Below are 26655 nucleotides of genomic sequence, written 5' to 3' on the forward strand. Positions count from 1 at the left end.
CAGCCAATGTGAAGAAAGTGCTACTGAGTCTGTGCAAAAGGTTTGGAGTTAGAAGCTGGATTTTGTTTCAGTTTCAGTCTCAGGTCTGTCTCTGCTGTAAGAAGTCTACATTGTGTTATGTTGCTGTAAAGAAGAATGTATGGTATTGTAAATATTTTTATATGAATATAAAGAAGTTTATTTGAATCAGCTAAATGCAGTCAACTGTGAGAACTTCTGCTTTATTTTCACCAATAGAGAAATTAAAATTCTCTAACAGGATTTGAGTACTCATTTAAACTAATCTATTTTCTATTAACTGTATTACCAAATTCCAAAGGTCTATTATTTAGCCTCTGACCCCTAATTGGTTTTAACCAAGACCTAGCTGATCCAAATCACTTTATTTCTCTTTTTACTTCCTTCTTTACTTTACTTTCTACTTATTTCTATAGTCTTTCTTTTATTATATTTCTTTATCCTGACATTCAGACCTTTAAGTGAATCCCTGAACATAAGAAGCATATCCCAACATTAGTTGGGATATTTTAGAAATAAAAGAATACACTATATTGTAAGACACAACAATTTTAATATCATTAAAAGTTCAATGGACTAGCAAGTCAAAATTTTGAGGCCAAGACTACAAGATGACTGTAACTCCTAATGAGTTGCATACAGCTGTCCAAGGTAGAATTACAGCACATACAGGTAAGAGCTATTTACCTGTTTACTGCTGCATAGCTCAATTTAATTCTGAATGATATTATTTATGTCGGAAGGACAAAACATTTTTTGACTTCTAGGTCAGATTAAAATGAGATACAAAGTATCAAATAATGGCAATCACCACTCCTATGTGTGACATCTGAATCCAAAATGATGCTCAAGTCATGTCTGCAATAGGCACAGCATAGGAAGCTCACATGCCCATTATTCCTGCTTCAAAGATACCTGTAAAATACCAATCTTTCTCCTGGGAAAAAAGCATGAAATTACAAAATTTTCAAAAATTCTTACTTGGGACTTTCAGTTTTTCTTTTTGACTAGTCTGTTCAAAAAATAAATTGAACTCTACCACTGTATTTCAAAATTGCTTCAGATACCACAAATGTGCTTTAGCAAACCTGCAGGGCTTAATTTGCAAGAAGCAAGAAGTCAGTGCGATACCATGTGTGATCTTGGAATATATTTCCTGATGTCAGCAGTGGATGAGCTTTAATGATGTCTGAATTAAATGGCTATTTTGACTAACTAAACTTGTAACAGTGGCCGCTGCAAAGGATGTAATTCACTGAATGTATTATCTAAAAAATAACTGCAAAGCCAAATGCCACAAGAGTCTGATGTGTTCTTGACTGCAAATTAGCACGTTCTGAAAGCTAGGATATCCCAAAGGCAATCAAAGAACCAAATGATTCCTTCAACCATGGTTGCCTTCATACTATTGTTGCTGCTCTAACTTTTAAAGATTTGACAGGATGTGTTATTTACTACTGGTGCATTCGGTCCATGTTTTAGGATCAGCCTGTATTTAAACAGACATAAAGCAACTTCTTTGTTTCAGTTGACTGCTAGGCTTGGTGTTCTTTAGATTATCATTAATGCCCTGAATATTAAACACGATTTAATGTCTGTTGATTGACTGACTGACTGATTAACATCTGATTTCAGAGTTTCCAGACAGCAATAAAAATAACAAGGATAACAAAAAGAATATCTCCAAGAATTTTAAAATGCTCCCACTGCAAGATTTTGGGTTCCATATGTTCTACTATAAAGACTTCATGGCATTGTTCATGGACTTGATGAATTTGCTGTTGTTTATGTTGCTTATGTTGCTATCAAGTACCCTGCATGCTCCTGTTTCAATGAACGTGACATGAGGGACCCATTTCCTGTTCTTGCCTGATTGAAAGATGACAATGAAAAATCTGGAAAAGCATTTGCTGATTGCAAATCATGTTACAGAATGGTTTGTTTTCTGCTGCCTTGAGATGAACTGAGTTTTGAATCTAGAGTTTGCATCTACATTTTACAATATGTACTAAATGCAGATACTGCTCAGCTTCAATTTGGAACTCAATGTATAAAAAGGATTTGTAGTACGTTAATTTTATTTGAAACTGATGCAAAACAAATGATGTTTCCCTTAATAATTAAAATTCAGTTCCAATACTCTTTTATAATCACTAATTGATATAGAAGGTTTATGCAACCTGGATGTATTTTAATTTTATTGACAAACTAAAAAATACAAACTTTTATTGGCTGCTGGTGTAACCATGCAATGGTGTCACCTAGCAACACTTCGAAAAATGCAAATTTTCTTCCACAAATATGTACATGTATTCTAGACAAGAAACATTATCCACATGAAACAAATATGCAAAACAGCAACTCTCATCCCCCTTGGGAGAACTTCGTTTTTGGAACAGAGAACTGTGATTAGAAGTAGGTTTTTTTAAAAAGGATGCCATTACGTAATATGCAACTGCAGTACAGAGAATCCTTGACTTACAACCGCAATTGAGACCAGAATTTCTGTCGCTAAGCAAGGCTGCTGTTAAGTGAGTTGTGCCTGATTTGACAACCTTTTTTGCATTAAGTTGTTAAATGAATCACTGCAATTGTTAAAAGAATCATGGATTCATTTAGCGAATCCAGCTTCCCCAATGATTTCGCTTGTCGGAAGCCAAGTGGGAAGGTTGCAAATGACCTTCCCCACATGACCCTGACACACACAACCCATTGTCAATAAATGCAGGTTGTCAAGTGCCCCAATTTTGATAATGTGACCATGAGGATGTTACAAAGATCATAGCTACAAGGACTGATTATAAATTACATTTGTCAGTGCAACCGCAACATCAAACAATCGCTAAACAAATGATTGTAAGTTGAGGACTACCTGTACATCTTCCAAATTCTCATCTTTCATCAATATAAAAAGCACAGAAGGCCCCTCCCAATATATGGTTAATGTTATCCCACTAAGAAGGGCATCTGCCTCCCTTTGCTTACCAAGGCATGAATCCATATATTGAATGGTTTCCATTTTGAACTCAATTCTGTGTCACATTTGCAATACTATATACTTTTTATTGAAAACTTGGATATTTCTCTCTTTGAAAGAATGATTAATCTAATGGTACTGGCATGCTTTGAGGTCCAAATTAATTTTGCATCTTAAAAATAAATATGACACAGAGTTTAAAAACTGGAAACTATTCTTGGAGTATAATTTAAATACATAGTTTTTTATTCATCCAAAATTTGGGAATTATTTCACACATCATACTGAACTCATATTGAAAATAATATGCATAGAAAAATCATTTTCTAAAAGTTATTTAAAATTTAATGCATAAGAATTTTTTTTTTTCATAGTTGGTGGCAATGCTGTAAAACTTCATTATTTTGGAAACTGATTCATACTAGAATGAATGAATTGGATCTCACTTGTAGCAGTCACTGCCAGCAACAATATCTTATATTTTCATAATTTTGAGAATTCTATAAGGTGGATCAATACTAGCTGTCAATGCTGTGACAATGGATGTTGTCGCTCTGACAACTGAGAATTAGCAGTCATTTTCACTTTTGCTTCTAGCGTGCCTTATCTCTTCTCTTTAGAAAGCAGATGTAGAAGGAGGGATGGGGTAAATGCTTGAGGGTTTAGTTAGCCATAATAATGTAGAAGTGTGGGAACTCAAGGACATGTTCTGATAAGATTTTGGCTGGCTGAGGGGCCGGCGAGAAAAGTCCACGTCTTGCATTAACTGGGGAATGTGATTTATGACAGCGTTGGTGGGGTGGGAATTACAACTTGTTACTTTGTATCTGTGGGGAGGGAATCTCAGTTTTGAGTTCAACTATGTAAGTGCCGACACTTTGTTTCCTAATAAAATGTTCTTTAAGGAAAAATTCTTGCCTTGAAGTTCTTTTAACGGTTTTATCTATTGGAACCATGACATTAACCCAAAATTCACTTTTTCTTTGAAATTACGGAGTCCTGAGCTCCAGTCACCAACCCAAGTCAGAGGGGAGTCTGACAAAGACTCGGGGAAGATCCCAATATGGAGAAGAAGGAGAATCCTGTCACCAATGCCACAGCCACAGCTGGTAGATTGGCGGATGGAACACAAGCCATTGCGCCAGTTGAAAGCACTGCCTCGGATGCTTCGGTGACGGGGACAAGACCAAAGACTAAAGAACTCATCTGGTCATCTGAGTGGGCCCTGCCTAGTGGAGACCCTAAGCGATCAGAAACGAGCCAGCCAAAGAGGGATTCTTCAAAAGCAATGGAGACCGAATACTCGCTGCCAGCTCCCCGAAGAACACACTCTCCTGATAGGCGAGGGGTGAAGAGAACGGCACCGTCAGACAACTCCAATGATTGGAAGTACCTGACTGCAGTCCGGACTTGGTCGAGCACCTTAGGGAGATATTTGAAGGGCTGGAGGTGGGAGCCAAGGAGCGCACCACCTGTCCGCTGCCCACCAGCAAAAAAGAGGATGATCGAGGCAAGGGCAATTCCTCGACCAGAAGAAGTCCTAGTCCCATACTAGGGGCCAGGGCTTTCTCCCTGTTTTCGCGATCACCGGCATTAACCTTGAGCCCTGTGCGGGAGAGAATTCCAGACCATTAGCGACAGTGAGCCAGTCCCAATTGTCGCCAACAGTCATCAAGTCCAGCCCTCCACCATCGACGTAACAGCCCTGGAAGCCAAGAAAGCTATTTTAGCCCTGTCCGGCGTATCCCCTCTGAGAGCCCCAATTGCCACTCACGTCACTGCAGCTCCGACTATCCCCAGTGCAGGGGGAGTCCTGGCCATTACAGGGACCGGGACAGCCCTGACCATCGCCAATATCGACGGAGCCCTGAGCCTCACCGCTGACGTCAGAGCCCTGATCACGCCAGTCCCGGACCCCTTCCCAGGGCTGAGTGAGAGAGAGACCTCCAGCGTGACCTGATGCAGCATTATGGACGAATGCATGACCTGTTAGACCGACAACAGCACATGGATGATCCCCCCCTGAAAGCCACTTTTGATGGGGATCCTGAAATTTGACTTTCTTTTTGAATCAAGTGCGTTCTTATCTGAACTGCAACGTTGATGACTACCAGACCTGGTGGTGATGGTTGATGTAGTCACAGCTAACCTAGAGGGAGAGGCCTCTGAGTGGCTAAATAGTCTGTACAATGAGCAAGCACCTGAGCTATGGAATTTCAACCTATTCGTCCGAGGGTTGAGAACCCAATTTGAAGACAACTCCATAGCCCTAAGAGCAGAGAAAGTCATTCATGAAGTGAAGCAAGCAGGCAGGCTGGTGATGGATTATGTGCGCGAGTTCAGAAGAGTCACAGGCTTTATTGAATGGTGGCCAGAACAATCCCTAGTGCACCATTTTAAAGAGGGATTGGACGACGACTTATTCAGGCCTGCATCTACCGGGGAGTTCCTGACCACTTACAAGAATGGTATGAGATAGCACTAAAGATAGACATTGAGCTTACCCGTCAAAAAAAGTCGGCAACTCCCAGACCGGCTCCAAGACCAGACCCTATCAGGCGACTGCCTCCCTGTCAACTTCCAGCGCTACCGCCTCCCCACCAACTTCCAGCGGTAAAAGCAGCGGAGTCTCCCAGGCCCCCGCTGACCCCACTGATGAAGTGCTTCAGGTGTGGTAAGCAGGGGCATCGAGCAGCAAATTGTCCAGTCCTGTATCCCCAGCAGAGAGTTAAATCGGGACCGTCAGAAAGAAAGAAACCCGCTCAGCAGCCGACCAAAGAAAAGACAAGTTGAGTCACCCAGAAGCCCGTCAACCAGGTCGCATCACCCACGCAGGAGAGGGTCGAGACTCCCGCCGGATCCATCACCACTCTGGCTTCCTACAAGAGCAACGATGAGGGGGAAAATGACCCAATGGTGAGTCGACCCCTTCCACCTTTTTTACTCGCTGCCAAGGTCATAGTCCCTAAGACAGGGGTACAAATGGATTTGAAGGTGCTAGTGGACTTGGGGTGCTCCCGATGCATTATCAGCTTGCCAATTGCCCTAAAAATGGTCATACAGCAAGATTGCTTTCCAAACCTATGAGATTTAAACAAGCGGATTGATCTTTAATGGGAGGGACCTTAGTCACCCACCTAACTGAACCGGTACGTCTAGAAATAGGTGAACATTAGCAGTTCATCCATTTTGTAGTGGCTCCTAAAATGACTGAAGCTGTAATTTTAGGTATAGCATGGCTAAAAAAGTGGAAAACTTTTATTTGGTGGGGAAAGGGGATGAGGACCGTGAGATTGCTGATAGGACTCGACCCCCCTTGTGGCTCTTTTTACGTAACCGGCAGAAACAGTGAAAGTAGCCACTATTCCCCTGCTGGGGGAGCCACTCATCCCCAAAGAGTACTGGGACTTAGTGGAAGCATTTAGTGAGGAGGAATGTGAAATCCTACCACACCAGCCAATTGATTGCACCACTGAAATATTACCACGAGCCAAACTGCTTAAAGCAAAAATGTACACTATGAACTGTCAAACCACTTTTGAGAATTTAAAAAGACTTTTTGCGATCGAGCCGATCTTAAAGCACCTCTGCCCGTGGGAACCATTTGTGATTCAAGCTGATGGTAGTGATGTAGCAGTCGGAGCGGTACTTTTACAAAAGAATAATAATGGGTCTTATAACCCTGTGCCTACACTTCAAAAAAATTCACTGATTGCGAGAGGAGGTGGGCAGTTTGGGAGAAAGAAGCTTTTGCAATTCACTGGCTCTATTAACCTGGCGGCACTACCTGGAAGGGAGCAAGGTGCCTTTCGAAGTAAGGACTGATCACAAAAACCTAGAAGCATTGAAAACTCCTCGCAAACTTTCCCCCAAACAAGTAAGATGGGCGCAATACTTCAATCGATTTAATTTCACCCTGAAGTACATACCAGGAGGGAAGAACATTTTGGCTGATGCCCTGTCAAGGTTGCCTCAGTATAAAAGCCAGTGTGAACAAGTCAATGATTCGATTATGCCTATGGCACAGGTTGTTTCTCAATTAACACCGCAGAAAGCCCCACGTATGACAGATCTGAACCCAAATGACCCCATGACGAGACAGCTGAAGCATGAACTTCTCCATGACCAATGGTTTAAAGACCATCAAACCACCCTAACCGGTAGAGGTGGACTAGCTTACAAGGGGGGGAAATTGTATCTGCCTGAAACCCTCCGCCTCCATGCACTTCAGCACAGCCATGATGTGAAACAAGCTGGACACTTTGGCTTTTTGAAAACGCTACAGTTTTGGTGGCCATGTTTGAAGAAGGATGTAGAAAATTATGTCAAAAGCTGTGTGGTGTGTGCCACCATGAAAAGAATTCCGGAGAAGCCAGTTGCGGACCCTTCCCAGCCATGGGAAGAGATTGCTATGGATTTTATATTGGAGTTACCCGAAAGCAAAGGAAATACGGTAATATGGACTGATTGACCTTTTTTCAAAGCAGGCTCACTTTATCACCTGCAAGGGACTTCCATCAACCCAGAAACTAGCCAAGATTTACAGGCTGCATGGCGCTCCAAAACGGATAATCTCTGACAGGGGGGTGCAATTCCAGCCAAGTTTTGGAGGAGTTTCCTGAAAATAATTGGCTTGTCACAAGGATTGTCATCGGCTTTTCATCTGTCTACGAATGGGGTGGCTGAAAAAGTGAACTCAATGGTGGAGCAGTACTTTAGGTGCTATGTAGACTACCAACAAACAAATTGGACTGACCTCCTCCCTTTTGCCGAGGTGGCTTACAACAACACCGTTCATAGCAGCACTGGTTTTACACCTTTTAAGGTTGCCACAGGGAAAGAATTCAACCCAATACCTGAGTATGCTCAAGGACCCTCTACTTCCCAGACTCTTGACCAATGGGTGTAAAAATGGGGGGAGGTTTGAGACAAAACAAAAGCAGTGCTAAAAAAAGCCTCAGAGACACATAAAAAACAAGCTGATAAAAGAAGATCTCCCCAAAGATCTTTCCATGCTGGGGAAAAGGTTTATTTATCCACAAAATATCAACGACTTAAGTTGCCTAGTAAGAAGTTGGGGCCGAAATACCTAAGTCCCTTCCCCATTGTCAGAATCATAAATCCAGTTACTGTGGAATTGAAACTCCCACGACTCTCAGGGAAGATTCACTCTGTATTCCATTGCAGTTTATTAAAACCATTCCAGGGTTCTACTTTACGACCTCCTCCCAAGAAAGCACCTGGTCCCCTAGTGGTAGCTGGGCAAACGCATTATGAAGTAAAACATATTCTTGATTCTAGGATTTTTAAAGGGAAATTGCAATATTTAGTACAGTGGAAGGGATACCCATTATCAGAATCCACATGGGTAAAATCCAATGATGTGAAAGCTGATAGGCTCATCCGTAAATTCTATGACAAACAGCCCAACAAGCCAAGGGGCAGCCCTTAACCTATGCTTCTATTTAAATAGCAGGACCACTCCTTTCTGTTAAGGGGATCCAGATGTCAACACTGTGACAATGGATGTCATCGCTCTGACAACTGAGAATTAGAAGCCATTTTCACTTTTGCTTCTAGTGTGCCTTATCTCTTCTCTTTAGAAAGCAGATGTAGAAGGGGGATGGGGTAAATGCTCGAGGGTTTAGCTAGCCATAATAATGTAGAAATGTGGGAACTCAAGGACATGTTCTGATAAGATTTTGGCGGACTGAGAGGCTGGTGAGAAAAGCCTGCGTCTTGCGTTAATTGGGGAATGTGATTTATGACAGCGTTTGTGGGGTGGGAATTGCAATTTATTACTTTGTATCTGGGGGGAGGGAATCTCAGTTTGGGGTTCAATAATGTAAGTGCCGATACTATGTTTCCTAATAAAATGTTCTTTAAGGAAAAATTCTTGCCTTAAAGTTCTTTTAACGGTTTCATCTATCGGAACCATGACACTAGCTTGGGAATAACATGCTCTAAAGACCTGTGCTGGAAGGAACGATTTCTCAATAATTGTATCAAAATAAAAAGGTAACCCTATCATCAATTTAAAAAGTTAAGTGTGAACTCACCTGACTGGATTCTTCTCCTAATTTAAAAAAAAATTAAAAATCCCAGTGTGATTTTTGAGGTCTTCTTTCTGATATGTCTGATTTGTCTGTGTGGAGTAGGCTTAATCTCTTGTCATTTGTTCAATATTTTGTATGTAGAACACTCTGGTTAAGCATTATCCCAAAATTTCCACACTTCCTCCAGCATCTACCAGGTCAATTTAATTATTTGCGCAGAGAGAATATTACTGAAAGTAAGGATGCAATCCTATCTACCTACTTACCTTTCAAAGAGTTAATTCCACTGAATTAAAAGGAATTCTCATGGTTTATGTATAAGCATGCATTATTAGTCTCTTCTTCTTGCTACACTTAAGAAAAAAGCAGACAGATCATTAAGGACTTAAAAGACTGCAGCCCAAATCCAGAGGGGAACAAACATTAATAATTTCCCTTTCTGATTCCAGGTAGAAAGGCAGGAGGCCAGAGCAAAAAGAGAATGCCCTTAGCTATCCATTGTTTCCATCACTTTTTTTAACCCAGACATGAACAAACGAGATACAGAAAAGAAGAGGGTGGAAGGAAAGCACTGAACTAAAGATAGCTGGTGAAAATGAAGAGCAGGTAGCAAACCATTGTTAGTTTCAGTTTGCTATGTCATTCGCTGCCATATGATTATCTAGCAGGTGTTATCTAGCAGGTTTGGGTTGGTTCATGAGAATCACTTTTTTCCCCTAATTCAGGATCCCTTTTAATTTTTGGTAGGATATGGCAGACAGCCTGATTCAAGGGTGAAGACGCAGTGGCATAACCTTGTTGAAGATGCCAGCCCAAAAGTGCTGGGAGAAAACATGAGATGGGGCATCAACCTCCAATACCCAGAGTGCTGATCAGGAGAGTGGACATTTCTCCCTCACACTTTGGAAGCCACCTCTGGTTACAATGGCCCAGTCCAGCCCATCTCCTGCTATTTAATTTGCCCCGCCCCTTGCCTTCACAGTAAACCAATTATCTTCTAATTGAAATCATAATTGTAATTTCAGGGTTAGCATCTGAAGTTATCCCGTCACCATTTTATCTTCAAAACAGTGCTGTACTGTTGGACCCAAAACAGCCATTTCTCTCTCTCTGCTTTCTCATCTTCAAACACAGCTAGTATCACACACTTTTTGCAATTCCAAATGGAGACTGGAAGACACACAGTATAAGGATGCTCCGTTCCTTATGGTGATGTGGATTTAATAATAGATCTAAATAGTACCAGTCCTCGATACAGAAACAGAAACAGAAAGCAGTGTTGTTTATCTCATTTTACTGAAAGAAAAGCCAAGGTGCATATCCGTAAGACAGTACCTAGTTACACAGAAAACAGAAATAGAAAGTGGAAAAATAAATTAACTTCTGTGTGTAAGACATTGTGAGGTGCAACTCAACACCGGATTGTAAGATAGTCTCTGTCCTTTATTTTAAGGAAGGCTTGGGCACATATTTAAGGACTCTTTCAGACAGTTAGCAGGCAGCCTTGTTGGGGTAAACAAAAAAAGGCTCTAAATGCTGCTTGTAGTTTTGTTTTTGCCATTATTAATTTTTGTCTAGAACTAATCAAAAGCAAAACATTGCAGAAGAAAGCCTATTCAGGCAGCAATCTAAGAGAGATACTGACGGTTTCATTAAAGCAGGCTTCATTAACCAGCCTCGTCCTCAATATCAGAGCTGTCTGATGACATGTTGACTCCTGCTAATTATCCTTTGCTTGCAAAAGAAATTGTAGGATTTTTCAGCATCACTTAAGAAGGAAAGCTCTACCTCTTCAACACTAATCTTGTTTCTTTTTCTCAACAGAATGTCAAACAGAGACTTGAAAAAAGAGATTTTATGACACCTCTGATACATGTTTTTTATCCAGAGATTCAGAACCGCAGAAACACAGGCAGGTTCACAACTTCAATTGTTCGCTTGAGCAAAAAGCTTCACTGGTGTACTGTACACATCCTACATAATTCAAAGTCACATTGGCCAGGCTAGGTTTGAGTTTTGAAAGAATTGGAACAGAACACCCACCACATATGGTACCTTATTCTATTTGATGACTACAAAGGGCTATAGCTAACATATAGTCTGTGTCTTCAGAAAAAGAAGGCTTCACCAGTCCATCAATGCTTGGTCAATCCTAATCTATATTGGTATTTTTCTCATACCTCCTGGCATTTTTCCAATTGAATGGCATTGACACATCCAATACATATATAAATTATGACATGTTTTGGGAACCATGTTTTGTTGAGAGACTAATTTCTTCAAACTCTTCATTCTGGTAATAGTTTTACCCATGCTGTGTAAACTGAAATCTTTCTGAGCAAACCCTTCTGTCTTGTTGGCAGGCTTTGAATGCATCATTCATGCATGTTAATTTATACAAAGTTATTATGTAAAATTGTATGCCACTCTAACATAGTACTATATAATGCCGGACATTCTATGCCAGTGACATATTTGACATAGTTATACATGGGCCATTTATTTATTTCTTATACATTTTAACATATTGCAACATACCTACTGTGTTATTACTCTGACCATCTCTCCTCCCTTCCCCCTTTCAAAGTTTTAGGGTAGATATCAGTCAAAGGGACCACATAGACATTCACATTTGTTATACTCTGTAGACTCAAAAACTCCATGCCCATTTGAGTGAGAGATAAAATCTGCTACAGTAATAAATGCATTGGGAAAATACACATAACATTAATATTACTTTTTTTAAAAAAACAGCAAAGCTACATGGAGAAAGAGAAGTTTTAATGATATGCCAGAACCCATAAAAAAGGCTAACAAGTTTGAAAATTAATTCAACTAGTTCAGAAAGACCCTGTGTTATATTAACCTACTAACAGATTAATAAGGAAGACAGACATCAGAGTAAGGAATACCGTAATTACATTTCCTACTAAATCTGTAAAACTGATTTTCTTTTTAACCTTGCAAGTATTCTGTTTTCTAGAACAATATTTGGCTTATGAGCTGGAAGTAGCCTAACTCTTGTTAATAGTGAAAAATTTAAAAATAAGACTTCCGGTTTGCTGACACGGCCGCTATGGACGTATGGAAGATGAGCTCTGTCTTCTGCATCCAGTTTCGCATCACCGGGGGACCCTGGAAAGGGTCGAAAGTCACCCTGTATGGGCAACCAGCAAGGAGGGGATCCCTGTTTGATCTGGGGCAGCCCTCCAAACCGGCGGATGAAAGACTGGCCATAGCAATATGGCTCGTCACTAGACTGCAGACAGCCAAAGTCACACTTACCACCAGGCAACTTTAAAGCAGTGGGGATTAGACTGGGTGAGATCTACCTCTCTTAAATCCCTAACTATTTTTTTTACTTGAAAAAGCTGCTTAAAGTATTTTTCCCCCTGTGGAGAGGGAAGGGAGAATTTACCCCTCCCTCCAGAAACAGTGGTGACTGACTATCCAAGGGAGTTTAAAACGTTGCAAGAATAATTTGATCCTAATTGGAATTTTACTTTTTAAAGTTTGTGGACTAAAATAATTTCAATCCTTATTGAAGATCTGGGTTTTTACTTATAAAAAAGAAACAAAATTGAAAAGATTAAAAGAATTTGGGACTTAAAAGAAAACTTTAAATGGTAGAGGTGACATCTTGTGGCTAAACCTGACATTACAACTTATTATTTCTTAAAAGAGACTTGGCCAGCAGCCCAGACAATTGATAAGAGCTATGCAACCTTGAGACATCAGCTGTGAGAAGCCCAGCTGTGTTCCATACTCAGTGACAATTTTTTTCCTGTATTCTCTGATTGTAAAGCTTTTAACTTAATACACTACAAAGAGAATATGGATGAAGGCCAGGAACAGATTCTTTTTATGTTGAAAGCAATTCATAAAACTATTCTAACAGCCACTGATGAAAAAAGAGGTTAAAGAAAAGAACAAGATGTCAGCCCAGAGATACGAACTCCAACTTTGATTACAACTGAAAAGTCAACTATGCAGAATACAACAGAAAAAGTTGAACAATTGAACATTATGACAGAAGACTCAATTGATCAACAAATGGAAATGGAAAATCCAGAAAAGGGACAGACAATATGGAAAAGGGAAAAGACTTTCTACATAAATCAGAAGAAACCTGAGGATCAAGAAGAAGAACAGACTGAAGAGAAGATAAACGGTTCAGGACAACTATGTCGAGATGGAAAAATAGAGAGACGATTTGTTAGTCCTCTCAAAAAAATGGCGACTGGATAGTTTTTTCTACGTCAAACAACATACATAACAGTACAGGAAGATTTATTTTATGACTCAAAAGCACGGACACGGAAGATGATTTGGCAAAGAAAGAAAGCTAGAATAAGACTGAAGAAAATTGGGGTTTTGACTTACTAGTGGGAATTAAAATAGAATATACTCAAATAGATAAAATGTGTACTTTGAATACTAGATATTGTAATGAGTGGAGATAAAGTAAGCTTTTCATTTAAAACTTGGAAATATTAATATTAACAGTTAAATTTGAATGTTGATTTGCTTATAAAGATTAAATGTAAAGGTAATTAAAATAGATATAAGCTGAAAATTTATCGATGAATGTAATAAATATGTTCTTAGTTAGCAACAATAATAAAAATTATTAGCTTAAATATGAGATAGTAGACATTAAGAGAAAAAGAGAGGAAGTATTAAATGTTGAAATAACAGAAATTTTGGTTATTAAATTCAAGATATTTGGAAATTACTAGAAAATAAGAATATGATATTGTATTAGTATTGGTTGATGTAAGATGGTGAGAACCCAAATAGATAAGACATGTATCCTGAACATTAGATCCTGTGATGTATTGTGATAAAGAGAATTGGGGTTATTTAAAACTTGGAAATTATAAATATTAAACGTTAAATTTAAACATTAATGGGAAACTAAAATTGGGAAAAACTAACCCGGACATTGATTGTCAAAAAAGATTGAATGTTTAAACAACTAAGATATACATAAACAAAAATTATTGATAAATGTAAGAAAGCTATTTTTATTTAAGCGATATAATAAGAATTGTATTAAGTTAAATATGAGACAGTAAATACCAAGGGGAAAGGAGAGGAATTATTTAATGTAATAGTTTGAGATCTGTACTAAAGATATTTGTATGTTATTGAATTATTGACCAACTCAGCTGCCACGTCGCTTTTCAAATATTTAAATGTAAAATTAGAAAATTAATAAAAAATGTTCAAAAAAAGAGAAAAATTTAAAAATAAATATTGTATTTTCCAAAAGATTTAAAGCCAAAGTAGTCAATGGTAAGCAGTCTTTTTCATTCTCTTTTCTGAGCCATGGGTCTCATTTCCCCTCTCCCTGCTGGTTGTTTGAATTAAATAATCTATTCCAAAAGATATTCAGTGGTTGTATAACAACAGTCTGTAGCAACAATAGTTGATTGGCTAGTATCCAATCAAATTATATACAAGAGGTACAAGGTGTACTTCCTTCTTACAATAAGAGAAACAAAAATGGTGCAGGCAGGATGGAGGCCATGACCAATACACTTCAGGCACTGTGCAAGATATTCACAAGTAATCAAAGTTCACTTCCTATAAAATCTGAAACCTGAACCTATCAATGGCCAAGATAATTGCTCCTGTGCAAAATTAAAATCAAGAAATATTACTATCTAATCTAAGAACTGGAATGTCCCCTTATCTGCAAAAACAAAGAATATGCATATTAACAGTCAGAAGGAGAACCCTTGAATCCAAATGAGGGAGGGGGGACAATAAGACTTTCAGAACTTATAAAAATACAAACTAGAATAGAAGAACAACAGAAGAAGCCCATGTTATGAATATTTCCCAACAATACAGTTGGATGATAGAAGCAACATGTGTAATAATTGTATCAATTATTTCACTGTCTTTTTACTTAGTTCCTGGAATCATGGACCATCTTTATGACCTGCCTAATCCTTGACTTACTAGGACTGTTCAAAATTATGACAGACTCTAAGAAAGGTACTTGCAACCTGGATTCAAAGTTCTGATGGCTACCCTCCCTGCCCACAGTCATGTGATTGCATTTTGGGCACTTGGTAACCAGTTCACATTTATGGCCGTTTACAGAATGCTGCATTCAGGTAACTGCAATTTATGACTACTATGTCGGAAACAAGAGTTTACTTCCAGTTTTCAACAAAAAATGCCCATTGCAGAAAACTGATTCACTTAAAGACTTCATCGTTCGCTTAATAGCCATGGTGATTCACTTAAGGACCACCACAAAAAATCTTGCAAAATTAGATCACTCACGTGATGGCCTGCTTAATGACTGTCATGGCTTACAACCACAATTCCTGGTTCAATTACAGGACTACCTGTATAGACTTTTTTCTGCTGTTTTTTCTTAGTGGCTGAAAACAGTCTATGTCAATACACTGTTTATCAAAATTGCATTTTCTTGTTTTTTGATCATTGATTCTTCTCCTGATCAAGATGCTGAAGACAATTTTTTCAGAGTCCTTTTGGAGTCCAGAACTAAACAATGGAAGGGGAAAACCTGCACACTTAAGACATGTCCATATCCATTCTTTATAAATAAACTGTGGTGAGACATGTGAAACAGGAGCTCAAAGAAGCACATTTTCAACCAAAAGTCTCTCGCTTCTGACTGAAAGTCTAACCTTGCTCTTTGTTGTCTCCCTCTTTTGAGGTTGAATTTGGGCAGTCGCTGTGGTTAGCTTAAGCCAGTGGTTCTCAACCTTTTCTTCATCATGGATCCCCTCTAAATACCTTTTGTGACCACGAACCACCAAGATTTAATTCAAGATTTAAATCATAACATTTCTTCAAGCCTTTGCGGACTCCCTGTGACAATATCATGGACCCCTAGGGTCCACAGCCCACAGGCTGAGAACCACTGGCTTAAGTTATGTTTTACCAGGAACATTTGCATGAAAGGCAAAATGTTAGACCAGAGGTCCCCAACCTTTTGGGCACCAGGGACCGGTTCCATGGAGAGGACCGGAGGATGTGTGGTTTTGTGTGCTGCCTGCATCCCACGAATGGGGCTTTTCTTGTTTGTGTGGACCGGTTGCTGGCATGCCACAGCCCAGTACTGGTCCACGGACCAGGGGTTGGGGACCCCTGTGTTAGACTGTATCATAATCTTTTAAAGGTAATGAGTTACAAGCATTGTTGCCATTGAAGTTATATTCTATCCATGCTTGGGAATAAGCTGATCTCATCTGTTCTGGGTCATGAAGGACAAGAACTTAATTTAGTACAATCTTTTCACATATCAATACTTCTGTAAACCAAGAAAACAAATCAATTTACCATAATAAAAGATATATGACATAACAAATGGTCTTCATCCTTGGCACCTAGTATAACAAATATATGCTATATTTAGTTATTACAAGACAGTGTTCTGAACCAGCCAAATGTGTAAAACAGCTGAAGGGTAGGTAGTAACAGAATAAAATACTTATTGCAAAAATTATATTTCACTTCAAATTCCACAGATGTCTTTCTTGCAAACCACTCTAATGAACTACATGTTAGGGCTGTAAGCTATTATCGTCACTATTTCACTATTCTCAAAATCATGTTAAGAGTTTCCATATTTTTATTACACAATAACATTCTTACCTGGATTATTGGGTAAAAGGTGATAGCATTTTATTTAGACTGAAGGCCAAAATGGATACTCACCATTACTGAGATGTGAAGGATCCGTAGCTCTTCTTCTGCTGATTCGCTCTGGGGTTCTTCTGTGGGCTCCAAACCAGGGGAGATGGGCGTGCCATCTTGATGGTGGATGTGGAAGAGCAAGGTGCCATTTTCTAGCCACTGCTGTCTCCAGCGCACCAACGGGATATCTTCTGTATTGCCTGAAATTTCTGTGGATAAGAGAGGACAATAAATGCAAATTAGCATAAAGATTCTCTCACTAACCCAACCCAGCACAGTTATTAGTCAGGGACAACGGAAAGTGTACTAGAACTTTAGAACATACCAAGATAGCTTATTTAAAAAACCTGAACAGTATCTGCCAGCTAATATTCTTGCATTGATACCATCAGAGTCCCCTTCTCTAACTTTACCACTTAAATTTGGCAAACAAAAGACCAAAAGCTAGGGTAAGATATAGGGAAGCAAGAAAATATAGGTGCATTCAGATGAATTTATACTCTTTCCTTTAATCTGCCCCCCCCACAAAAAAAATCATAATCTCCAAAAAGTGAAAAGAAGGAACAAACTTTTCCTTGCATCTTCCAGTGATGTCATCTCATCACTACATCTAAACATGCAAACACTTTTTGATGTTTTAAATTTTAAGTGAGGCATCATATAAATTTAATTAATAAAATAATCTCTATGGTTCTTGGGAGATTGATTAAAGCAGGATTGTGATCCCTCCCTCAGAACAGTTATACAACCTTGATTTAAAGGAATGGATATAGCTGACTTCAGTTCAGTTTAAAGAGGAAATCAAAAATATAAATATATGTCCTGAGCTGAGAGTTAGAAGAATTAATTCAGTGATGGAGATCAGTCAATCTTTTTGAACTTTTCAACTACATTTGGCAAGTTGGTGCATGTCCATGTGCTCTTCCAGTTGTTTTAAAAGGTCTTCTTAACTTGATCCCTAAGTCCTTCTTTCTCATTTTGTATTGATCATAATTTAAGCGAATGCTCCAGTTGCTTATTGTTATTATTACCTGTCTAAGCCGCAGATCACTGATGAAGTGTTTTTTTAAAAATCTGGAAGACCTATATGGACTTTCTGCAGCAAGAATAAAAGACAACTGATGATTTATGGATTTGAGGATTAGAAAGAGTTAAAGAGGGACCGTAAGGAGTAAGATGGCCACTATTTGATAGAACAAAGGGCAGAAGTCAAAATTCTGTTTCTTTTTTTTCTTTTCTTTGTTATACTTTTATGGTATTGTAAAATCCATATGTATCTATAATCTATATCTATCAGATCTCTGGTAAGGAAGGACTCCTTACAACCTCTCTGAACTCTGAAATGTTATCGGAGTTGCAGTTTCAAAATGTTACCTTTCTTCTTCCCTGATGCAATAGCTCCCCAATCTTCTTTCCACACTGATTCTGCTGCCCTTATTATTAAAAGTAGTATTTGAAGGATTAAATAACAAATCTTAAGTACACCCATGATTTTTAAAAGAAAATGTGAACTCTGCATAGGCACAACTAAGAAAGCCAGCATGTTTACATATGTTCTTGCCAGGGGCACATTAAATTTTGTCTAAATACAGCTAGAGAAGCTGAAGAGCCAATTCATGGTGACACTAATTTAATAAATCAACTATGTGTCCAGAATATTAACTTTTCTTATAAGGCTAACTCCAGGCTACAAATGTACATGGAGTTACTGGATATTTAAAATAACTGTTTAAAGCCATTGGGTACGATCTTATCATCATAAAAAAAATTCCCTTGGGTCCTATTATATAATCTTATCCTACGTTTTGTGTCAATTGCCTCTATGCAGACATAGTGTCATTTATTTCAGCATTTAATGACTCAGAATAGCCACTAAATTTGATCTCATCATATCTCCAGCTTTGGCCACTTCTAGCAAAAATAAAATCATTCTGAAGAATTAAATACAAAAGGGGATGGGCAGAGCTCCATAAGATAGGGGAGAGCCCTCAGTGCAAATGAACAATTCTACTGACACACAATGTGCTCAAAAAAATAGCAGTGCTCCAAATGAAAAGGACATGAATGGAGTTCAATGCAAAAGCTACAGCAGGGTTTTCGTGAATTATTCTGCATTCTCTTCTCTTTGAGGATTGTCCCGTCAATATTATTTTTGCCCATTCCTCTCCATCATGTCTGCACAGATGATCATTACAGTTAGCATCTGTCACTATTATCATCTCATACCATTTGAGTGCTTGAGAAAGTCAACCTGCAATTGATGCTAAGGGCACTGGTCACATCTGATGCTACCATACGCTGTATACTGAAAGGTAACAAATGTTTTCCCTTACAGTTATTAACCCCTGGCTCCAGATGGCTGTTTTTTAATCTATTTGTTGGAAGTTAATGCCAGTGTTAATGACTTTTCATCTAAGGCCTTAATGGAAGTCACTTGGGAGAATCAGCCTTACCATCAATATCTTTCAAACTTTGAACTTGAAAGCTGTACTTTCTAGTTTTTTCCCTCCCTGGATCTAAATATGCTACCCCATCATATAGATTCATGAGCTGTACCCTTAAAAAGACATCATTAACAAATGCAGTAATTTAGCATACCAAGGGCATATAGCCCTAGTCCTTTTTAAACATGATACAAGTAGGCAGTTCCTTTCTGGGGACTCCTTAATAAAGGTCATTCCTGCTGCAAAACTAACAAGGAGTGGATGCTGAAGGGCTTCTATATTTGCAGGCCTTAATGACTTCACTAATACAGGCAGGCAAGCCTACTGAGATAATATAAGGTACCCACTATAATATAGCATGAATTCAGTTTGGGGGATCTGAGTCATGAACAAAATCTAGTGCAAAGAAACCTGGTACTGATCCCAGCATTGACAATATTCTTATGGAAAAAGGAGTGATTTCAGCAAAGTAAAGCTTTACATGTAAGTAACATGAAATGTTGCTGAATTTCTAATGTTCATTAAACAATGATGGAACATTTAAAACAAAACTGTAAATATGAGAGAAAAGCAGGCAGAATTTTGAATTTGGATACTAAATTTGACTTGACTCCTCTTTTTAAAATTAAAATTTGGAATAGCTTGTGTTCAAGTATTTAAATGACCCCCTTCTGTCCTGGCTTTGGGAAAAATCCATAAAAACATGGCTGTTTCATCAGCCATGACTGGGCCACTGACTGTTATATTCCAATTGTTTATGTATTTTTGTATGGATTGTTGGGTTCCTATTGTTTGTTATTTCCTTTAATCTGTTTTGGGGGGAAAAAAGAATTATATAGCACTCAAAGTCAATTTTTAAGTGCAGTGGTTTAAAGCAGTGTTTTTCAACCTTGACAATTTTAAGGCATGTGGACTTCAACTCCCAGAATTCCACAGCCAGCATTGCTGGCTGTGGAATTCTGGGAGTTGAAGTCCACATGCCTTAAAATTGTCACGGTTGAGAAACACTGGTTTAAAGCAAGGGTCTCCAAACTTGACAACTTTAAGACTTGTGGACTTCTACTCCTAGAATTCCCCAGCCAACATGGCTGGCTGAGGAATTCTGGGAGTTGAAGTCCCCAAGTCTTAAAGTTACCAAGTTTGGAAACCCCTGTTTTAAAGGCTTGTAAAGTGAATAATATAAATACATGGTGGGCAACAATTTGAGAATGCAAATTCTATCTTTTGTTTATGGTTGTTTAACACCGATCTGCTACATTCTAATTTGCTATGATAACCCAGTTCTTTTTTTATTATTATTTTTTCCTCGTTAAAAATTGGAAATTATAATTCATTTATGTTGTTACAAATAACTGACAATATCTAAGTAGTGATATTATTTTATTTAAATATCCATATAAATGAGGATGAAGGTTCATTCTCTGAGCTTGTGGGTTGGTTTCCAAGCATTTCATTACCAGGCTAGGTAACATCTTCAGCAGAGTTTAGGGAATGTCAGTGTTCTTCTGTTTTTAAGGGCGTCAGGTGTGGGTGGGTTAAGTGAGGGTCTGTAATGGGTCTTGTGATGGGTCAGGTGTGAGTCATCAGTGAGTCTCGTGATGGGTTGGTTACAGGTTAGGGTCATTGGGAGGTGAACTGCTGGTGGGAAGGGGGTTGCATGGATTGGTTGAGGGTTAGTGCTGTCTCTGGTTGACTGTGCGGTCGATTCACCTCCCAATAACCCTGACCTGTGTAACCTCCCCATCACAAGACCCATTACAAGACTCGTTGATGACTCACACCTGACCATTACAAGACCCATCACAGACCCTCACTTGACACGCCCACACCTGAAGCCCTTATAAACAGAACACTGGCACTGACATCCCCTAAACTCTGCTGAAGATGTTACCTAGCCTGGTAATGAAATGTTCAAAAACCAACCCACAAGCTTGGAAAATGAACCTTCACCCTTATCCTACACGCGATCCAGATATTTGCCACTATTGCAAATCCATATAAATATCAATATAAATATCCATCTATAAAACAGTTATCTTTATAGTTCATACAATGAAACCACCATGAGCTGAATTAACTTTTAGAATGAATGGAGATGCCATTCAAATTGAGCCTTGACTGCAACTGGCTGATCAGTGAACACACCCCTTCAGGTAAGCAGAAGGAAGGAAGATGAGTGCTAGGCTCCTTTAAATATCAAATGAGATCTTGCACACACGGGTCTTCGGTATTCCTTCTAAAATATAAATGCAACCACAGCACACAGTCTGTGCAACTGGAGGCAGAGCTAGTATAAAGAAATGCCTTGTTCTTTCTTCTTTGGAAATTTTTTAGCCTTGGGGCGAAAGATATGTCAGACCATCTTTGTGCAGGTAAAGGAAAAACTAGCAGTGAGGAAGCATTTTAAGCAGAAAAATATCCAAGCCAAAACATTAGAATTATTCTTACAGTCCATTCATGCCAGTTAAATCAAATTGCGCTTTCTTCTTGCTATTAAGGGAACTTGGGATGTGATTTCCAGGGCCACCTTAATTGAACAAAACCTATGAACAAACAATGACTGTTCAAGGCTGACTATCAAGGCAATGGCCATTCCCTCTTGGCAAGGCATCTAAGCATATTTAAGAAATCTAAATAAAATGTGCATTTGGAGTAGGGGGAGAGAATGCATTATACAGATGATGGACTGAAGACTAATTTCTTTAAGTGCTTATTATAACAGAGGACAAAGAATTTTTGCAAATTAAGGCATGGTGCAGGGAACAAAGAAAGCTTGTTCATCATAAAGAATGTGAACGTATTCATAACTGAGGCATGGTGTTTTATCCAGCATTTGCCTCTGTGATCGATTATTCTTTCTGAATACGCGATGACACCCTTGATTTGCAAAAATATTTTGAGCTTAGAATTTGTTTGAAATTAGTATCTTATTCACTGAAGCCAGGAAAATATAAATGTTTGACCAACTACAACTTTATTTTTAATGTAAGAGATTTGCTTCGATCTACCTGGAACTGGGCATTCGTTCAGTCGAATGCATGGTGTGGATTAACACCTTCAAATGGTGGTTTCGGGTGCTCTTTTCGGCAGTCCCTGGTAGCTACCTCTCCCTGGTGTTTGCTGACTCTCATACCTCTCGTTGGGAGAGGGAGCTGATGAAGATACTCCACTTGCTAGGTTTTACGGGGGTTGCTCATGGAGATTATGGTCTCAAGGACGCCCAGTTTAGGGTAGTCCAACAGCTTGTGGACATAGATTTGCAATATTTAAGAGCCTGAGCCAACAAAACCTGCTCCCCTTTGATCTTCAGCCATTCTAATAATTATGGATTGAGGATGGCTTCATATTTCTATACTCTAACTATCTCCAAATATAGAAGAGTCTTTTCCCTGGCCCGTTTCAATGTCTTGCCCGCAGCACTACTCCATGGGCGATTTAAGAGGCTCCTGTTTAGTGAGCGACTATGCCCCTGTGATAGGGCCGAAGTTGAAACTTTGGCCCTATAAGACATGCTCTTAGCCACCCTAAGAGCATGTCTTATCATACTGCCCTATGTATAACACAGGCAGAATTAAATTATTGTCTCTCCTTGGAATTGATCCCTCTGATTCTAATGTTAGTAATTTGATTTTATATTGTCTAGGGGATGGCTCCTCCTATATTACTTCTCAGGTTTCTAAATTTCTTTTAAGAGCTGTAACTATTAGAGGAGAACGTTGTAATTCCCTTTAGCCAAGGCTTCTGGTGTTTAATTGTTTGTGATTATAGTTTTCTTGTGTTTTCTTTTGTTGCACTTGCATTTTGGTCTGTGACCGCAAAATAAAAATTATTATTATTATAATGTAAGAGCTTTGTGTTTTACCTTTCCACAAATGGATGGCAGAGAAATTCAACACTGAGTCGTTTAATTTAAGAGATTCAGCTTTGATAATTGTTATCTGACATTCTATCAGCCTCTCTATGGAAAGTTCCGTCTCTTACTGTAACAGAAACAAAAAGATCTCTTTTTCTAAGATGCAGTACAGGCCTTACTAAATGCGCTGTCCATAGTATGGCATTTAAAAACTTTATGCCTTCCTATCTTCAGCATATATTTTGGCTCTCAAGTCTTTAAAGGATTCAAAAATAAAGGGAGAACCAGATTAGCAGTGTGCAGAGATATGGAGGAGTCTTCTGATCTGAATTTACACCCCAGGCCCTCAATTGCAATAGCTCAATGCAAATTCATGCAGGAATTGCCCAAAGTGGCCTATGGATAGATATGGATTCCATAACAATCTCTCCTTCATTTGCAGAGGAATGGGACTTTACTTTACTTTACTATTCAGATGCCTAATCCCAATCTGTTCCCTTCCAACTTCTGCTGTTAGATGATGCCATGCATCTTCCTATTTGAGAGCATTGATATAAGCATTGATTTGAGAGCATCCAGTTTTGGTCACCATGATGTAAAAAAGCTGTTGAGGCTCTAGAACAGTGTTTCTCAACCTTGACAATTTTAAGGCATGTGGACTTCAATTCCCAGAATTCCACAGCCAGCATTGCTGGCTGTGGAATTCTGGGAGTTGAAGTCCACATGCCTTAAAATTGTCAAGGTTGAGAAACACTGCTCTAGAAAGAGTACAGAGAAGAGCAACAAAGATGATTAGGGGACTGGAGGCTAAAACATATAAGGAATGGTTGCTGGAATTGGATATGTCTAGTTTAACGAAGAGAAGGACGAGGGGGGACATGATAGCAGTGTTCCAATATCTCAGGGGCTGCCACAAAGAAGAGGGACTCAAGCTATTTCCCAAAGCGCCTGAAGGCAGGACAAGAAGCAACAGGTGGAAACTAACCAAAGAGAGAAGCAACCTAGAAGAAACTTCCTGACAGTTAGAACAATAAACCAGTGGAACAACCTGCCTCCAGAAGTGGTGAATGCTCCAACACTGGAGGTTTTTAAGAAGAGACTGGACAGCCATTTGTCCAAAATGATATAGGGTTTCCTGCCTGAGCAGGGGGTTGGACTAGATGACTTCCAAGGTCCCTTCCAACTTTTTTATTATTATTATTATTATTATTATTATTATTATTATTATTGTTATTGTTATTGTTATTGTTATTGTTATTGTTATTGTTATTGTTATTGTTATAAGTTGAGGACCACTTATACTACACTGGCTCTTAGTTGCCTTATGAATAGCAGACCAATATAATTCTTTGGAAGCAGCTATTGTTCAATGAAACAAGACATGCTTTGCAAATTGAAGATTCCTCATCTAATCTATGACAAATGCTTCCTCTAAACACCTTTTGTTCATCTCCCAGTCACTATTCAGGCCCTTATGAGCTAAATTTCCATGACATTGTACTGTATCAGAAAGCTTCCAATCATTGTCATCACTAGAAAGTATAGAAAAGATGTGGAATGGTAAAGTGAATGGGATTGTCATTAATTATCTTTAGTCAGATTGCAGTGATATTCCTCTCCTTTCCTAAATTTATTTTGCTTACTGCATTTTGCTACTTTTCTGTTTTTTGTTTTGCATAATTTTACTTACTCCAAAAGGAATTAGTATGATGGGTCTCTGTGTAGGTAATCTTTACAATTCAAATTGTGTTCATGCAGTTTCAAAACTTGATTCAATAACAACCCTACTCCATAAATGTCAAGATGAATTATCCTCCAAAGGGCATTTATAGTATTCAGTTAAGCAATTTAAAATCATGCAACCAAAGGCAATAACAATTTATAGGAAAAACAAGATTAAAGTATTAAAATACCATATACATTATACATTACATATAAAAATAGTGGCACCAGATAAAATAATACAGTATCACAAATTATCCAAAGCCACCAGAATAAGTTATGGTCTACTGTAAGCCAAATAAGCTTAACCTTCTTCCTTGGGAAGAATATCAAAGGAATGTAGGACCCCTACAGAAAAGGCACTGTCTCACTATCACAACAGTTCTTATCAATGTTCGATAGAACAGGGGTTTCTCATGTTGGCAACTTTACAACTTGTGTACTTCAACTCCCAGAACTCCTCGGCCAGAATGGCCAGTCTTAAGGCAAATTCATTACAAAGAAGTTCAACAGAAGTTTGTTTTTTTTAATTTACTGGCATGACAAATAAAAAGAAAGAAATGAAAAAAAGATGGGTTTGACCACAGCTCATTAATATATCTTTCCTGAAAGGAGGGGGGAAGTCCACTGATCCCACTACACAAAAACTAAATAGGGCAAGGGAGTTTGGGGGTCTAATCAAGCCTGTTCCAGAGTTTCAGGAATTGGCTTAAGTCATATTTATCTGTGGCTCAAAGAAATGGAGGCAATTAAGGCTGTGTGTATGTATAATTACCAAATTGATGATCTATATAAATCAGCAAAGACTTGAACATGGCAGGCTTAGTACACCAGGGAAACAGACTCCTTTCAAGAGCCTCTGAAGCAGCAGGAGGTCACTTGCTTATGGAAAGCAGAGCTTTGAAAGAAATCCATTTCACCTTCACTGAGCTGCCTCCTTCTGCATTCACTGCAATCATTCTCTGAAGCAACACACAATGTAAAAATTTCAAGGAACTGGTAGAAAAAATGACAGATGTATTTCTTTGCGTTTATACTTAAGAATCCCACAAAACCAAGAACCACCTATTCATTACAGTGGGTAAGCGTGCTTAACAAACAGCAAGTCTGAGATTATGATCCCTGGTTTTGTGGGGGGGGGGGAAGTATGCTAACATGATGCCTAATCAAACCTACTGTACATGATGTGAGCAATAGTAGTTCAGTTTTGTATTATAGTGTATATTCTGGTGAGAGCAAAGCCCCCCCCGCCTGAAGGTAGCCGCGTATTCCAGAAAAATTTCAAAGGCTACCTCTAGTAGCCTATATAATACTTGTGCCGCCTTCAGCACCAAGAGAATTGTTGTCTACACATGTACAAACGAAGGCACACAACTGAGAAAGCTTTTGAAGCAGCTTCACTTATGGAGAATGAAGCAACTTCAACATTTAGAAGAGGTGTTTGATTATGCCAATGAATTTGAAAAGTGCTTTTTAGAGGGCTTTGCATAAATCTATTGTCTTATTCTGTTCAGAGAAATATGTGATTTTCAATGGGCTGCATGTTCTGCATTAGCTAAGCCAGCAATGTTGTGAGATACTGAAGTGGATCTAAAAGTAAGTATAATTATGAGAAAACACTTTTTAATACACAGGCATTCAGTAATGGGTGGACCATATCTACATTAATCTGCATTTTTAAAAAAATCTTCAAAAAAGGACATTATCATAGCGACGTTTCGATGAAATCACATTCATCATCATCAGGCTTGTGCTTTTAGCTTTGTGCTTCTCAGTGTAATATGAAATGTCTGCTGTTTCTTTCTTTTAACTGCCAGTGGGGTTTGAACTGAGGGGGCGGGGACTTGGTCGTGTTCTGAATGGGTGGACGTGTGCTCTGATTGGTTAAGGAACTTGGCTGCG

General features: G+C 38.8%; 1 protein-coding gene across 1 annotated transcript in view; it reads right to left on the reverse strand.

Annotated features, from left to right (window-relative positions):
- Positions 1-26655, reverse strand: part of ASTN1 (astrotactin 1) — a 229201-nt gene that overhangs the window by 138739 nt on the left and 63807 nt on the right. The window contains exon 2 of the mRNA XM_029284602.1: positions 16756-16943. Within this exon, the coding sequence (XP_029140435.1) occupies positions 16756-16943 (188 nt within the window). The remainder of the gene's footprint in view (positions 1-16755; positions 16944-26655) is intronic.

This window comes from Protobothrops mucrosquamatus, unplaced genomic scaffold (genome assembly GCF_001527695.2).
Source record: "Protobothrops mucrosquamatus isolate PMUCROS unplaced genomic scaffold, P.Mucros_1.0 scaffold757, whole genome shotgun sequence".
Classification (NCBI taxonomy): Eukaryota; Metazoa; Chordata; class Lepidosauria; order Squamata; family Viperidae; genus Protobothrops; species Protobothrops mucrosquamatus.